The sequence below is a fragment of the Prosopis cineraria genome, unplaced genomic scaffold (genome assembly GCF_029017545.1).
Source record: "Prosopis cineraria cultivar Desert tree isolate PC_DT_omini unplaced genomic scaffold, ASM2901754v1 PC288, whole genome shotgun sequence".
Taxonomy (NCBI): Eukaryota; Viridiplantae; Streptophyta; class Magnoliopsida; order Fabales; family Fabaceae; genus Prosopis; species Prosopis cineraria.
Genome location: NW_026555615.1, coordinates 33108 through 48943, shown reverse-complemented (window position 1 = coordinate 48943; position 15836 = coordinate 33108). Strand labels below are relative to the sequence as shown.

General features: G+C 30.1%; 2 protein-coding genes across 2 annotated transcripts; both read right to left on the bottom strand.

The window, feature by feature from the left end:
- Positions 1-12739: 12739 nt before the first annotated feature.
- On the bottom strand, positions 12740-13869 carry LOC129296238 (uncharacterized). Its single transcript, XM_054934832.1, has 3 exons — positions 13278-13869; positions 13073-13194; positions 12740-12889 (listed from the first exon to the last, which is right to left on the bottom strand). The coding sequence occupies exons 1-3, from the start codon at positions 13867-13869 to the stop codon at positions 12740-12742; spliced, it is 864 nt and encodes a 287-aa protein (XP_054790807.1).
- A 436-nt stretch (positions 13870-14305) lies between these two features.
- On the bottom strand, positions 14306-15367 carry LOC129296237 (uncharacterized). The gene is made up of 3 exons (XM_054934831.1): positions 15149-15367; positions 14935-14968; positions 14306-14838 (listed from the first exon to the last, which is right to left on the bottom strand). Exons 1-3 carry the CDS (start codon positions 15365-15367, stop codon positions 14306-14308), a joined length of 786 nt encoding a protein of 261 aa, XP_054790806.1.
- Between the last annotated feature and the right edge of the window lie 469 nt (positions 15368-15836).

Sequence of the window (15836 nt, the reverse complement as noted above, 5' to 3'; positions counted from 1 at the left end):
TATTTTATTAATAATTTACAACTATTACTTCAACTTTTTACAGCTGTAATTTCACACACACCCCCCCTAATAATTAAACTAATCATGTATTATAAATTTAATGTTAATTGTATAGAACTATTTCATCATTAATTTACAACTATCACATCAATATTTTACAATTATAACTTTACATCTTTAATAGTTAAATTGATCATGTATTACCATCAAAGTCTAGCACTAATTGTTCGTCAGTAATTTACAACTATCATTTTAATTTTTTACAATTGTAATTTCACACATATATCTAATTGTCAAAGTGATCATGTATTACAAGTTCAATATTAATTGTATAGAACTACCTTATCAGTAATTTACAACTACCATTTTAACATTTTACAACTACAACTTTATATATTTAATAGTTAAGATGATCATATGTCACTAATAAAGTCTATCACTAATTGTTTTTAATTATATAATTATTAATTTATAACTATTACTTTAATATTTTACAATTGTGAATTCACATGTTTAATAGTTAAATCAATCATGTGTTACTAATAAAGTTTAACGATAATTATTTACAGCTACTTCATCAATAATTTATAATTATAAATTCAATTTTTTACAATTATAATTTTACATTTTCCAATATAAGTAAGGACAGTATTATTTTTACACTTCAATTTCAAATTACATTTAGGTTGAAGGACCTGACTATAATTTTTAAATTTTGTGAGACTAATTTATAAATAAATTTACTTTACAAGATCTATATGTAATTTTTCCTTTTGCAAAAGGAGCTAAAAATTCTCTTACAGGAGGAAAATCATGATGGATGATGATACAAATGAGGAGTTAAAAAATTATAATTAGAGTAGTTGAAAATCATGTTAAAAATTAGGTAACATTCTCATTAGCCACAAGAAGAAGTATATGTGAGCCTTTTTTATAACGAAAATTCAAACATTAATTCATTATGTTACATGAAAAATGACCAACATTCAATCAAAAAGAAAAATGACAAACACTTTCTAAGGAAAAGCACTCAATTCATGGGGAGATGATTCTTTCCTTTTCCATTCCCATCCTCTTCCCTTCTTTTCTCTTTCTAACTATTGGATCAAGAATTTTACAGTTCAAATTTAATTTTTTTTATAAAATTATTATTAAAATTTTAAATTACAAAAAATATAAATAATAAAATTTAAACTGCTAAAATTTAATATCAACAAGGAGTCAAACCAATTCTATTTATAACTATTAGATCAAGATTTAGATGGTTTGTATTTAATCTCATCTCTCATTCAGATGATTAAGAAAACACATTTATTTCTTCAATCTTACTTATAAGGCAGGAAGAATTTTTTTATCTTATTCATAAGTCACATGATTAACATTTTTATCATAAATTCCCCTTCTCACTCTTTATTAAATGTTGCTGAGGAAAAGTATAGTATTAAAATATTTAATTGACAGAGTTAATAAATTTATTTAAAGTTTTCAAATGTTGAAAGTAATCTATATGGAGTAATTTGAGAAGCATCTCATCTCTATAATGAGGTTCCTTTTTTTTTTTTGGCCAAAAAGAAGTCAAATTTATTAATAACCAAACAAAATTACAAACACTAACGATTAAAAAAAAACCTAAAAAACAACCAAATCCACAACTTACCACCTAAAACAATAATAAGCAACAAGAAAAATACAAGCAATCACCTCAGCCAATTCCTACCTTCACCAAACCAGAAGCTTTTCTGCCATCAGCATCTTTGCAAACCAAACCAATAATGAAGGATGGGACCACAACCAGCCAACCAGACTGCAACATCCTCCTTGAACCCACAGCTACTAGAGCATTAGCAGCTTCATTCCCTTGTCTTGCAACAAGAGAAAAAGAAATCCTCCGCAAAGAGTGTTTATGACAGATAAGCTCTTGCAACAGGTCTTTGCTCTGCCATTCACAACCAGCCACCTGATCAAATAACATTCTCTTATATAATTCCTCACAATCCATCTCAAAACAAACATGCCACTTTATCACAAAAAACCATGGCTTCCTTCAAGGCCATACATTCTGCCATAAAGGGAGTCTCGACTATAGCATAATGACCAAAGCAACCTATAAAGCTACCATGCATATCTCTACAGATCCTGCCCACACCAGCACAAGGAGGATTAGCCTTGAAAGCACCATCCACATTAAATTTGACATGTCCTTCCAAAGGAGGTACCCATTTAGAGAATATTTTCCCAACTCCAACTAATAAATCCTTATTAGTATCACTGCCATTCAGTTTAACACCCCAGAAATCCTACACTTGTGCCTGCACCATCTTTATAACAAAATCAGTGCTCATTTTTTCTCCTCCAAACACCCAATTGCATTTGCATTTCCAAATCCACCAGCACATGGTAACCAAGACAGCTTTGCCATACTCATTAATGGTGCTATTACTGGTCAACATCTCCTCTAGCCATTGTTGAACCTGAACCATTCCAATACCTTGAAATTGCAGACCAAGTGCACAGCCAAACCAATACTCATTAGTCCAAGAACATAAAAGGAGCATTTGCTCAACAGACTCATCATGTTCTCCACAGATAGGACAGGTAGCATCTCTGGCACAATATCATCTCAATAAATTTGCCTTTATTGCAATAGCTTCATTAATTAGACACCAAAGAAAATGTTGAATTTTAGGTATAATAGGAATTTTCCAAATACTCCTCCACATCTGTCTTGATGTATGACAAGAAATGCTCAGATCCCTCTGCACCACCACCCTATCATAGCTTCTGGCCACTTTGTATCCTAATTTCACAGAATAACACCCACCCTTAGTAGCCAACCAAAGATAAGAATCAACTACAGAATCCACAAGAATTCTAGGGGTTGGTTGAAACTGTTTTTATTTTATTATTCTAAGAATTGGTGTTTTGTAAAACATATTGAGAGCATAAAAATAATGAAAATAAGGGTTTTTTCATTTTTTTTTTGTTCTTCAGAACAATAATCCCAAAACACTTGAAAGTTATTTTCATTTTTTTGCTCTTGAGAACAATATTTTGTTTTTTGTATTCTCTAAAAATACTTTTTAAAAACACGTTACCAATTAAATTTTTTTGTTTTTTATTCTAGAGAACAGAAAACTGTTCTCAAAATAGGTTGCTAAATAGACCCCTAATCTTCAAAATAGATTCCTTCTCACTATGAGTAATTTTATTTTCGATACAGCTTAGATTCCATCTACCATCATGAATCGAGTCAGCCACTAATAATCTCTTCTCATCATCCATTACTACCATTAGTGTGCAATTTATGCCCTGCGATACCTGGGATCCAGAAATTGTCCCACGCTCTAACCTTCCTTCCATCCCCAATCTTCCAACAGAATTCTTTTTGTAGCAACTCTCTTCCTTCGAGAAGATTCGACCAACACCAAGAAGCATGACCTTTTTTTTTTTTTTTGCAGCTATAAAATCGCATTTGGGAAAGTAAATGCCCTTCAAAATCTTGCACCACATATCATCTGGACTTTGAAGTAATCTCCAATGCAGACTTGGCTAATAAAGCTTTGTTAAAGCTTTGTAGATCCCTAAACCCCAATCCTCCATCAGCTTTAGACTCAGTAATGGCTTCCCAACTCTTCTAGTGAATCCCATCAGAACCATTACTATTTTTCCCACAAAAAATGAGAGACCAAGCTATCAATTTCCTTACAAGTCTTCTTCGGAAAGGTAAAACAAGACATGGGGTGAGTTGGAATTGAATTAGCCACAGTCTTGATCAAAATATCTTTCCCAACAAAAGTCAACATTTTTCAACTTCAGCCCCACCTTATCTCTAACAAAAGCCAAAGCATTAGCTTTTGATCTACCAACAATAACAGGCAAGCCAAGATACTTCCCTGTTTGGTCAGTGGAAATTATACCGAACACACTGATTCCACTTCCTTCCTAACATTCTAAGGAGTGTTAGCAGAGAAAAAAAAAAATGCAAGATTTATCAAGATATTGAGGTTCTTTTTAAGGGTAGCAATCAAAACAGCTTTCAAGAGCATGGATCGATCTATAATAAGAAAAGGCATGTTTCAGTATTTCATAAATCATAAAAAGTAGACTTGGAAGTTATAGCGACAGAGGAAAGTTGTTTGTTGTCATTGAAGATCTCTGCATCACGCGTATCTGAATTGAAAGTGATGCTACAGTGTGGACTTTCTCAGTTTTACCCTTCATCATTGGGACGCAACAGTGTTGAAATTCAAATTGACATTAAAAAATCGGATTTTAAATAAAAATACAAAATAAATCAATTATGAATAGAAAATTGAAAATATGTGTGAACCACGAATTGAAAGTAAATAGTTTAATAGCTTCCTACAAAAGCAATCCACTTGTTCATATTATAGGAGGAAGGGTTTTTTTTTATCCTTTATATAATATACTTGATAGGATATTAATTATATTTTTTAAATATTATTTTGATTTAAATTTTATTAACTATGAGAGAGAATGTAACATAAATTTAAATTTTTTATTTAAATGAAAATAAAATGAAAAATTTATTCTATTTTTAGATAAAATTAATGAGTTAACCACCCATTCTTGATCCAATGAAATAGTTAGAAATGCTTTATAAATAAAAATTGAATAGAAAAATGAAAGCAGATTTTAAATAAAAATGCAAAAATAAATCAATTATGAATAGAAAATTTCACATTTGATTAGGAAATATTGAATAGTTTAATGGCTTCCTACAAAAGTATATATTAGATTATATTATATTCAACTAAAAAAAAGATTAGATTGGATCAAATCAATACATATTTGATTATACAAAATAAAGGCACGTCTGTATTGTAAATAATTATTTTATTATTGACTTAAAAATTGATGTGCGTTTAATTTCTACAAGCATACATTTTTGTATTAACTAATTTAATTTAATTCTTCTAAAGACAATTCTGATCATGGATCCACTGAAAAAAAATCTGCACTTCTTTTATTTTTTGGTCCAAAAAATAATCTGCACATTCTATCCTCTTATATATATATGGTTGTATAATTAGATCAGATTCAAACATTATCAAGCTCAATTAAAAATGGTTTAATAATCTTCACAAATATGTTTTTTTACATTTATATGAATTTAAATTGATATCTCATGCAATCATGCTTAAGCGGTCATATTCTCTTACATTAAGATGACAGTCTGTTAGTCTTGATTGCTTAATTTTCTCTTTGCTTATCGCCATGGAGATTTCCTGGCAAAACCTTAGCTCCTTCACATCAGTCAAAATAGAGAAATGGCATTCAAGGACCCTTGTAAGACTTTATTTGCAAAAAAGGACAAAAGAAATCGAATACCAGTCACTCTACACCCTTGGATTTGATATGTAAATAATATTGTTGGGAAAGCGACAAAAATATGTTGTCGTGGAAATATGATATCACTCAAACTTGTGAGTTGGATTTTTTCCTTTGTAAAAAAGAGCAGAGGAGAGATCAGTCCGAATATGAACTGTTTTAAATTAAATTTAAAAATATATATTTAATTATTTAAAAAAAATGTAAATTTGAATGGTTCAGATTTACAGTGAAAAAAAAAAAGTAAAAGAGAGAAACCCACTCCTCAAACTTGCTGGTTCTATTGCTTGTTAAAATGTAATGTGTATTTGTTGTTTTTCAAATATTTACTTCTTAAACAGAGCATTTCACTTGTAATTTCACTCAAATTTGCTAGTTTTAATTTATTGCTTAGAGTTGGATTTGTTATTTTTTGATCTCTTACTTGTTAAAATGTAATAAATACCTGTTTGTCAGTTAAATAAAGTATTACACCTATCATTTCACTCAAATTTATTAATTTTATTAGAGCCAATAAATCGAGTGTGCCATACTTATTTTGACCAATTTCAATTTGGGTTAAGTTTAAAATACCTTAACATATAAAAAAGTCTATATTTAAGCCTTTGGGCTGGTTCAAATATTCAAATTATAAATACTATTTCATTTTGAATAAATTGTTCCACTAGCAAAAAAAAAAAAAAATCTTGTACCCATACAATATAGATTAAATTTTTGAAATTTTGGAGTGCGGCTGATTCATTTTAATATACAAGATATTTATCATTGATATACAATAAATTTATTATTTATATATAAGTGGTTTATTATTGAAAATTTAAAAATTTACAAGAGGTTTATTGTTAATATATAATGATATACTATTGATAAATGTAAAAAATTGACCATAATTGTAACATCCCAATTTAAATTTTAATGGTTAATTTGGGTTAATAGAAATTTAAAAAAAAATATTTAGAGGTAAGAAAATTAGTAGGAGATGATTATTAAATCTAACTTAGGATATAATTCTAAAAAAAAATTAAAAAAAATTTAAAAAAATAATAATTAAAAAAAATAAATAAATAAAAAATAAATTATTAAATTATTATTATAATAAAAGAAAAGGGAAAACGTATTAAAAAAAAGGAAAAGAAGAAGAAGATCAAACTGTGAACATAAAATAATAAAAAAAAAGGGGGAAGAGAGAGAAAAGAAGAAATAATATAAAAAAAATGTATGGGACACACTGAATTTTTATATAAAAACTCACCCGTTTCTTTTCGTTTCTTCATTCTTCCCTGTGCGCGAGCTGAGGCTGAGAGAGCGTCTAGTTTCACCGGTGCAGGAGATCTGAGTTTTTAAGGTAAGAGTTTTTAATAGGATATTTAGAGTGTGATTTTAAGTTTTTCAAGACTAAGTAAGTGTTCTAAAAATTTTTCTTAGTCATCCTTCTTCTTTAATTTCTGAGTTTGTAGTAGTAGAAAATTTAAGATCTGGAAGAGGGATGAATTTATGTTGAATAAATATAGTTTTTGAGGTTGTCAGTAGTATAATAAATGTTCTAGAGTATAAATTTGTTGATGATCTTTGAATTTGTGGCTTATGGATCAAATTCTAAACTAGATCTGAAAATATATGTTGATTTATTGAGGTTTAGATGATTATGTAGGATGGGAAATGAATTATTATGGTTATAGGATTATGATTCTAAGCTAGAGACTCAATTTTTAATTTTTGGGTATTTTAGGTACGAATTTATGAAATAAAAAGAAAATTTTGATAATAGAAATTAGTTTAAAATTTAATTTTTAGATTATTAATGTTTATTGATAATTAAAAGAGGAGTTAAAAATTTTACTTAATAGTATTGACTCTAGATTTGTATTAAGATTGAGATTAGGAATTATGTTATATTTTTAATTCTATTATTAGAATTATTTTATTAGTTTCAAAAAAATTGAAACTAATATTTATAAATAATATGTTATTTGTAGATTGTATTACTGGTGAAGATTGTGGTGAGAGAAAAATTTTAAGGAATAATTTATTGAAAAAGCCACGAGGTAACCATGCTTTTAATTTGTGATTAGTGTTACTTCATGTTAATTGGGTGATTATTGAGAAAATTATAAATTTTTGTAATATTGTATAATTGTGCAATATTATTATGAAATTGTTTAATTATTGTGGGAGGTGTTGGGAGACTTGCTATTATTGTTGTATTTATGTGCCACGTGGTACGCCCCTATTGGAGCTCAATAGGTGGCTTGTAAGGGCTCGGGCTAATCTACCTTTGGCCGGGTAATTTAGCACCGAGTGAGGGCTACGGCTCGAGGTTAATGGAGGGATATAAGGATGGTTGTTTGTGTATATTGTAATATTTTTTATATTTGTTGGAATTATATTATTTTTAATTCTCACTTAGTAAGCACACATTTAACTGTTTGTATACACTATCATAAATTGGCTTTGGTTACTGGGACTTTTGAGTCTCATTATGTGGTTAACAATTTTCAGGAGAAGAGCCACGAGTGACACGTGGAGGAGTCCCAGAGGCTTAGTGGTATAGATCCACTGTCTCTTTTGGGTATTTAATTTATGATTTATAATGTGTTATATTGCCAATATTAGGGCTTTTTGTTTATTGTCAATTATATGAATATATAAATGTAATCATGCCTTTCAGACTATTTCTATTTTTGGTATAATTTGGATGACTGTAATTTTAATATTTGGTTTACTTTGGATTGGTTAAAATGGCATGATTATAAGGCCAAATAACTGGCTTGTGTTGAAAATTTAATAAATTGCTTATTTTACTTGTTAGGAGTATAAGGATGGACAAATGTGATTTAGCCTAATGGCATGTGGGAAGTAAAAAAAAAAATTATCTGAAATGTTATAGTGTGTGAGTTGAAGCCAATTATAAAATATTTTATATTGAAATTATTGATATAAAAATGTATTGGGTGGCTGTAACCCAACTATGATTGAGTTAAATTATAAAAAAAAAAATTTGGTGTGTTACAATAATACAAAATATAATAAATGTTAAGCTGTTTGTTTAATTTGATTTTATAACATGAGTTATATTTGTAAAAGCTCCTTTTATTTTTTACTTTTTTTTATCTAATTTCAATTTTTATTTTTAAAAAATAATAATCTTATTTTTGTATTATTTTATTAATAATAAAAATGAAACTCGGGTTCAGGTTTGTCATGAATTTTTTCGGATGAGCCAAATAAGTCTTAGTTATTCCTTTCGAATCACACAAAAGAAAACTATATATATATAAAGGGAGAATGATTAAAAAGTCTAAAGAAATAAATTAATTTAATTTAAATCTCAAATATTAAATTTTAAGAACTTGCAAGTTCAACTATTAATTTTATAAGAATCTAACTTATAAATTTTAAAACTTGACATTTAAAATTTAAGTTGAATTGATTCCTTTAAAACATATTTGTCATTCTCCCCTACATACATACATATTATTTTTTTAATAATATATATATATATATATATATATATATATATTCTACGATCTAGCTTTGAAAGGTCATTAACTGTATCCATGGAGCTGTTGTCTACTCTAGTTTTCTACATCTCCGTGTTTCTCTCTTTGGTTAATAACACCTTCTTCCGTCAAGCAATCATCAATGATGGCTTGAAAGGCTACCGTGAGCTGAAGCTTCCCGGTGTTACAGGCCCCGAAAGCTTAGCCTTCGACTGCGATGGCGGCGGTCCATATTCCGGCGTATCGGACGGCAGGATTCTCAAGTGGAATCAGACTCAGCAACAGTGGCTTGACTTTGCTATCACCTCGCCGCACAGGCAACCTCTCATCATCTGATCATCATCTTCTTCTGGATCTATGTATTAGTACACTGCACACACACACGCACATTCATTGGTCCATGTGTTGCCACGTAATTCTATATATATTCAAGCAGATAAGAGTCATTATTAGAACATATTTCAGAGAAAGTATAGTATATAGTTTTAAAATTTAAATCATTGCTCATGAGATGTTACTACAACAACAATATAATTATCTGAATTAGCCTCACATGACTTCTAGGTAGTCTGGGTTTTGAAGTTGAGATCTCTCGAGATATTTGATTTTCTAGTTTTTTTTTTTTACTTTTTATATATAGTTTTCTTGCCATTGATTTTTTTTAGTCGTTTGGTGGGCCATTTGAAATGTTTTCCACCATGCCAATATAAACCCAAAAGAAGAAAACAAAGAGTTGCGTGTGAGATTTCTAATCTAATTAATAAAGATTTAACTCATAATTCACTCTAATGAAAGGGGGATCTTTATAGTGGACAACTTACAAGTACTTTCATTAACGCTCTTTGAGCCTAGGATACACGCTCTTTGAGCCTAGGATACATGCCTGGCCTTTAACAAGCTCTTGACATTCAACTTGCCTACAATTTTTGTTATGGAAAAATGAGTTATATGTGAGATCTCATTTGATAGCTCTTAGCCACTTCATAAAGCCTGATATATAGTTGTGCTAAATATGTTTTTCTGCAAATGTTTGGTTACAGAGAAAGAAAATTGTGTGATGGGTCAACAGATCCAAGCAGGGAAGATGCATGTGGGAGGCCATTAGGGCTTAAATTTGACAGCAAAACATGTAATCTTACATAGCAGATGCACACTTAGGCCTCTTCATGGTTGGGCCTAGTGGTGGTATGGCCACACAACTGGCCATTTCTACTGAAATGATGCTGCTCCCTTCAAATTACTCAATGCCTTAGACATTGATGAGCAATCTGGTGTTGTTTATTTCTCATATAGCAGCACTTTATACCAAAGAAGGTATTTTCTTCTTCTTCATGTATTTAAACTTCACAACCATATTATTTCATATAGCGAAACCAGGGGAAGATTATAAAACGGGATACTATAAAATTTTCATAAATGTTAGAAGGTTAGAAGTATATGACATCTATATTGTTTTTTTTTTAAATTAAAAACTGGAGGCCTTGATCCCCACAGCGTACGTATCATATACATTAATTTAATGTTTTGAAAATCAGAGTAGGCAATAAACCGAAAAGGCCAACAAGTAACGTTTTCATAATTCAACTGGTTAAATTGATAATTAATCATGTACATGATAATGAAATTAAAATAATATTTATATGCATGTACACACACATATATAAAAAGGAATAAAATATTAAAAATACTGATAATATGTCATTCCTAGTTTAGAGTTGTTTGGGTATAAACTATTAAGTTTCAACTTCCTCACTTTTTTATATGTATATTTTTTTTTTATATTATTTGTCCTCTTAAAGCAAATGGATTTTTAATTTTCTTTATAGTTTATTTAACATAATACCAATTAGCAAATTATGCATTTATGATTATTATTATTATAGGTGTAGTGAATGATGAAAAACTAATTTCTTGTGTATGTGAAATTAAAGGGAATGGCCAAAGATAGTCATCACTGGAGATAGAACCGGGAGATTGCTTAAATATGACCAAGAAGCAAGAAAGTAGAGGTCTTGGTGGAAGGCTTAGCATTCCCAAATGGAGTGGCTCTAAGCCAAGATGGGTCATTCCTTATGGTGGCAGAGTCAAGTTCAGGCAAGGTTTACAAGGTGTTGCTGAAAGGGCCCAAGGCACACAGTTCAGGACTTTTTGTGCAACTCAAGAGAGGCCCAGACAACATCAAGAGAGACAAAAATGGAGATTTCTGGGAGGGATTGTACAGTGGTAGAAGTACATGCAGTCATAAAAATGAATGGTGGAAGTTAGAAGAAGATCCTGTGGGAGTGAAGCTTGATGGGAAGGGAAAGACTTTGGAGGTATTGGATGGAAGAGGAGGTCAAGAACTTGAATCTGTGAGTGAGGTAGTAGAACATCATGGGACTTTATGGGTTGGGTCTGTTGTTAAAGATTATGTTGCTGTGGTTAATAGGTAATTTTAACTTTAAATGTATGTATATTGCAAATAATTATAAGCCCACCAAAAATTTTAGAAGCAGGTCACATGATTTTATGATATACATATATAATTATTTCTAAAAATATTCCAAATTCTCTTATCACTATCATTTGTCTTTTTTTTTTTAAATAAAAGGTTAAGCAAAAATCATACAATTGTAAGAAGGGGGAAAAAAAAGCAAAGAGAACATTATACACTTTGTTTATCTAACTTGATCAATCTCTCCTCCTCTAACAAGAGAGGGACCATGAAATAAAAAGGAATGAATAAACCATGAGCTTCTCTAGCCAGATAATTGCTTTTTTTTTTTTAAATTGTCTATAAATATCCTCCAATTAAAGGTTACTATTTAAATATGATCAAGCATTAAATATAGACAAATGTTTCAATGGATATTATAAGAGATTAAACCTTCCCATTACACCCAAACCTTGTTGGTAGCAAGATACTCTCTTTGCTCCTTCATATGACACAGATTCAACTAATTTTACACTTATTACAAATCATAGTTACGTCCTCAAATTTTACCTTTCTTTATAATTAATAATCATAATAAATTATTATCTAGGAATTTAAACAAAAATAAATAAATAAGGGGTAAAAGTGAAAAAAAATATTAATTGTTGTAATCTCATATTAAAAATTTAAAAAAACTTTCCAATTTTCCCTTACGTTAAAAATAGGAGATAGTAATTGCTTTAACTCAATATTCCCTTCAATCTAAAATATGAGCACATTTTAACAATGATTTGCATATCAATAAAATTTTTATTTTCATGAAAATATGTATTATTTTTTCTTTTTATTTATAGTTTCAATTTATGATGAGTGAGAAGAATGTAATAAATTTAAAGACACAAAAATATACGTTAATAAATACAAGGGATAACATGACTTTTTTTTGACAAATGCTAAGATACATATATTTTAGATCAAAATAAATTGAAAAATGATTATATTTTTTTGGGTAAAAAATGCTTATATTTTATATTGCTTTAACTTAAAATTTGAATCACTGTCACATTATTGCCCCTTCAAATTTGATCAACTCACTTGCAGACATAATTTTTGTCAAACTTAGTGTGTGTTTGGATTAAAAAATTTACAACTGAGGTTAGGATTCAACTAAGGTTAGCAAACTGAGGTTAGAAAAAAAATCAGTTGATGTAACGTGATTTATGTTTGGATACTATTTTTTTAAAAAGTCAGTCAGATAAACTGAAATTCATTTGGATGGTTTAATTCAAAAGCTAGTTGAGATATTTAATGGCAAAAATAAGCATGAAATTTTTGTTTTAAATATTAAATCTTAAATAAGCATGTTTATATTTTTTTGACTAACTAATCAATAAAAAATATTAAAGTTAAAATCACAACTAATAAGTAAAATATCTTAAATATTCAACCATGAAAACCTAAAATAAATTAATATTTAATTGATATGATTTACAAGTTGATCTCTAATTGTATCACGAACACGCTGCATCTGTCTTGATGATTCGGGTAGATTTGATGAAGATGCTTCACCAATATCGATATCTTCCTCCTGGACTTCTACACTTTCATCTTCAGCTTGTATGAACTGCTCGTCAGTAATTGAATTTCTCCTAATAAAATTATGTATTGCCATTGTTGCATAAACAATTTGAACTTGTGTTTTATATTTAAATTTGGGCATTTTTCATATAATTGCAATCCTATTCTTTCACACTCCAAAAGTTCTTTCTATAGTGCATCTTAAACTTGAATGATAATAATTGAATACCTCATTATTGTTTGCAAATCCTGCAACTTGTCTAAAGTCTGGAAGGTGATAACGTTCGCAACGATATGGACCAAGATATCCATTTAGTGTTGGATAACCATAATCAACCAAATAATATTTACCTATTAAATGAAAGGAAGTGATGTAAATTTGACCAACATTAAATCAATGCAATAATAATTATAGTGACTTTAATAAAATATACCTGGAGGTGGATGTGGAAAATGCATTGAAGGAGTTGATATGGCATTATCAAATACTCGAGCATCATGAGCCATACCTTCCCATCCCGCAATGACAAAAGTAAAACACATGTTCCAATCACATACAGCCATAACATTTTGTGTTGCATATCCCTTTCTTTTAATAAATTTGATTTGATCAGCAACACTAACCACGCATGGCACATGAGTGCCATCAATTGCTCTTATAGCATCCTTAAAGAATGGCCAATACCGTGGATCATTTTGAATTTTTGAATGACATCGTTGAAACAAAGGATCAAGTGGCTTTATGTTTGCCTTGGAAAGGTTAAGGCAGGCAGCTAATACTTTATGAAAATTTCTATAAACAGTTTCCCCTGAATGCTGAAATCGTTCCTGTATCATCCTATTACCAACTCCATGTCCAACTGTATTTAAAAACATTCCAACCATTTCTTCAACTCCCATTTTTTTAGACTTCTTTAGACCAAGATCAACTAGTGTCGCACATAGTCGCCTAAACAAATGTTTTTCCATTCGAAACATTTCATAACAACGATCAGGATGACCTTGCAAAATCTCATTGACCCACATTTGTCCTGTTTGCATGCTAGTTCTCCGTGGCTCTTTACACACATATGGCATCACATATTCACTAATTAATTGACATATTTCTTCTTGCTTCGTTATATCTTGCTGTAACAAGGGAAGTAGTTGATGAACCACATGTACATCCCAACCTTCATTTCAACCTAACATATATTCATTCGAATCTTCCATGATTTTTAAACCTGAGGTAAAATAGTATGTAAATATCATTTGTATATAATATAAAGTACATAATATATATAAATATCATAAAAGATAAAGCATAAGATAAGCATTAGATAAGAGTTAAATATTCACTACAAACCAAGTCATCATTTGCAAATTACTAGTCAAAATAAAGCAACTATAAGTCAAACACAAGTCAAAATAAAACAACTACAAGTCAAACACAAGTCAAGTCATCATAAGCCTAGATAAAAATTCATGTAGATGTATTTTTTGAAATCCAATCTGGTAGATGGTAAACTTGGTGCTTCAACCAATTGACCAAGTGATCAGGATGATCTTTAAGTTGCCAGTAAGCATCTCGCATAGGCTTGTACAGAACAAGATTGACACATCTCCAATGCAAATTTTTATCACCAAAAACTTCTGAGAGTCCATTTAGGTGAGCCACAACTTCAGAAACTCCTATGTCATTTGCTAAAATCTTGTTCACTGTCTCTGTTCTTGCTCTATTATCCTTAGCCATTTCACTCATCGCATCTGCTATTTTCATTGAGGCAGGGACTTTTTGCTTTTTCCTCCCACTAATGCCTACAATCCTCTTTCTCTTGCCTTGACTTTCATCACCATTGGTTCCACCAGTATTTGTGGTCACATTCAAGCCCAACAGCTCATCGGTGACTCCCGTAGGTGCTGTAGTGTCAGATAAATTTAGCTCCTCTTCATTATCACCGGAGCCTTCTCGAAGGTCAATAGTAGGGTGGTACACATCCTCATCATCATCATCCTCTATTTAGGTCTGGGTAGCAGATGGTACAAAAAGTGTCTCCCCAGTTGCCAGGACATCCTTGAATATCAAAGTTAATTTCCTTGCAAATCTCAAACCTTTATATCTAAATTTTCCATAAAGGGGATTTTCCTGCAACCATTCAAATAACCAACAATTAAAATTCTCAAATTAAATTCTAATCTTAAAAATACTTAACAACTAATCCATACCAAGATTTTTTTGCTCCCCTCACTCATCTAGAGCATCAACAGTATTCTTGTCACTATCCTATCCTAAGCCGGTTTCACTTGAAAACAACTTATGCCATACGTTCCATTCTTTCCTCATGTTATCTAGCTTATTTTTCAATTGCTTTTGCTCATACCTTTTTCCTGTTTTTGCCTCAAACCCCTCAATTGTTGCCTGCCACCCATTTTTGTTGAAAGTAGTTCCCTTCCTTTGTTTCTTGTACACTTGCTCCAAGCATTCCTTAATGAAAATTTCTGTCAAGGTTGAATTCCACACAGCTTTTCCTTTGTCGTTGTTCATTATTCTATAAACTAGCCAACCATCACAAACATGCAAGATTAATAAATATCTCTCCTCTTTCAAACACCCTAAAAATAATAAGGTTTTGATAATTTTTTTTAATTTTGTTTAACCAATCCAATAGTTTCCTTCAAACATTATTGTGCCTAACATTAAATTATAATGGGTTTGGAACTTTTAGAACTAGGACTTTCACATAAAAATTCCTCAAAATTATAGCTCAATACTTCATTAAAATACGGTTTCCTATTAAACATTTTGTCAAAATACCAAATGTACATTATTTTCAATTCATGATAAAACTTTTAACATTCAAATTTATTACCCAACAATTTCTCTACTTAATAATTACAAAGAACTCAAGTAGCTACACAATATTTTCATAATCAAATTTCAACAGCCAATGACAAGCTTATTTGACAAAATTATAGTAGTTAAACCAATTATGTCTTCTAAAGGTTTAATGAAA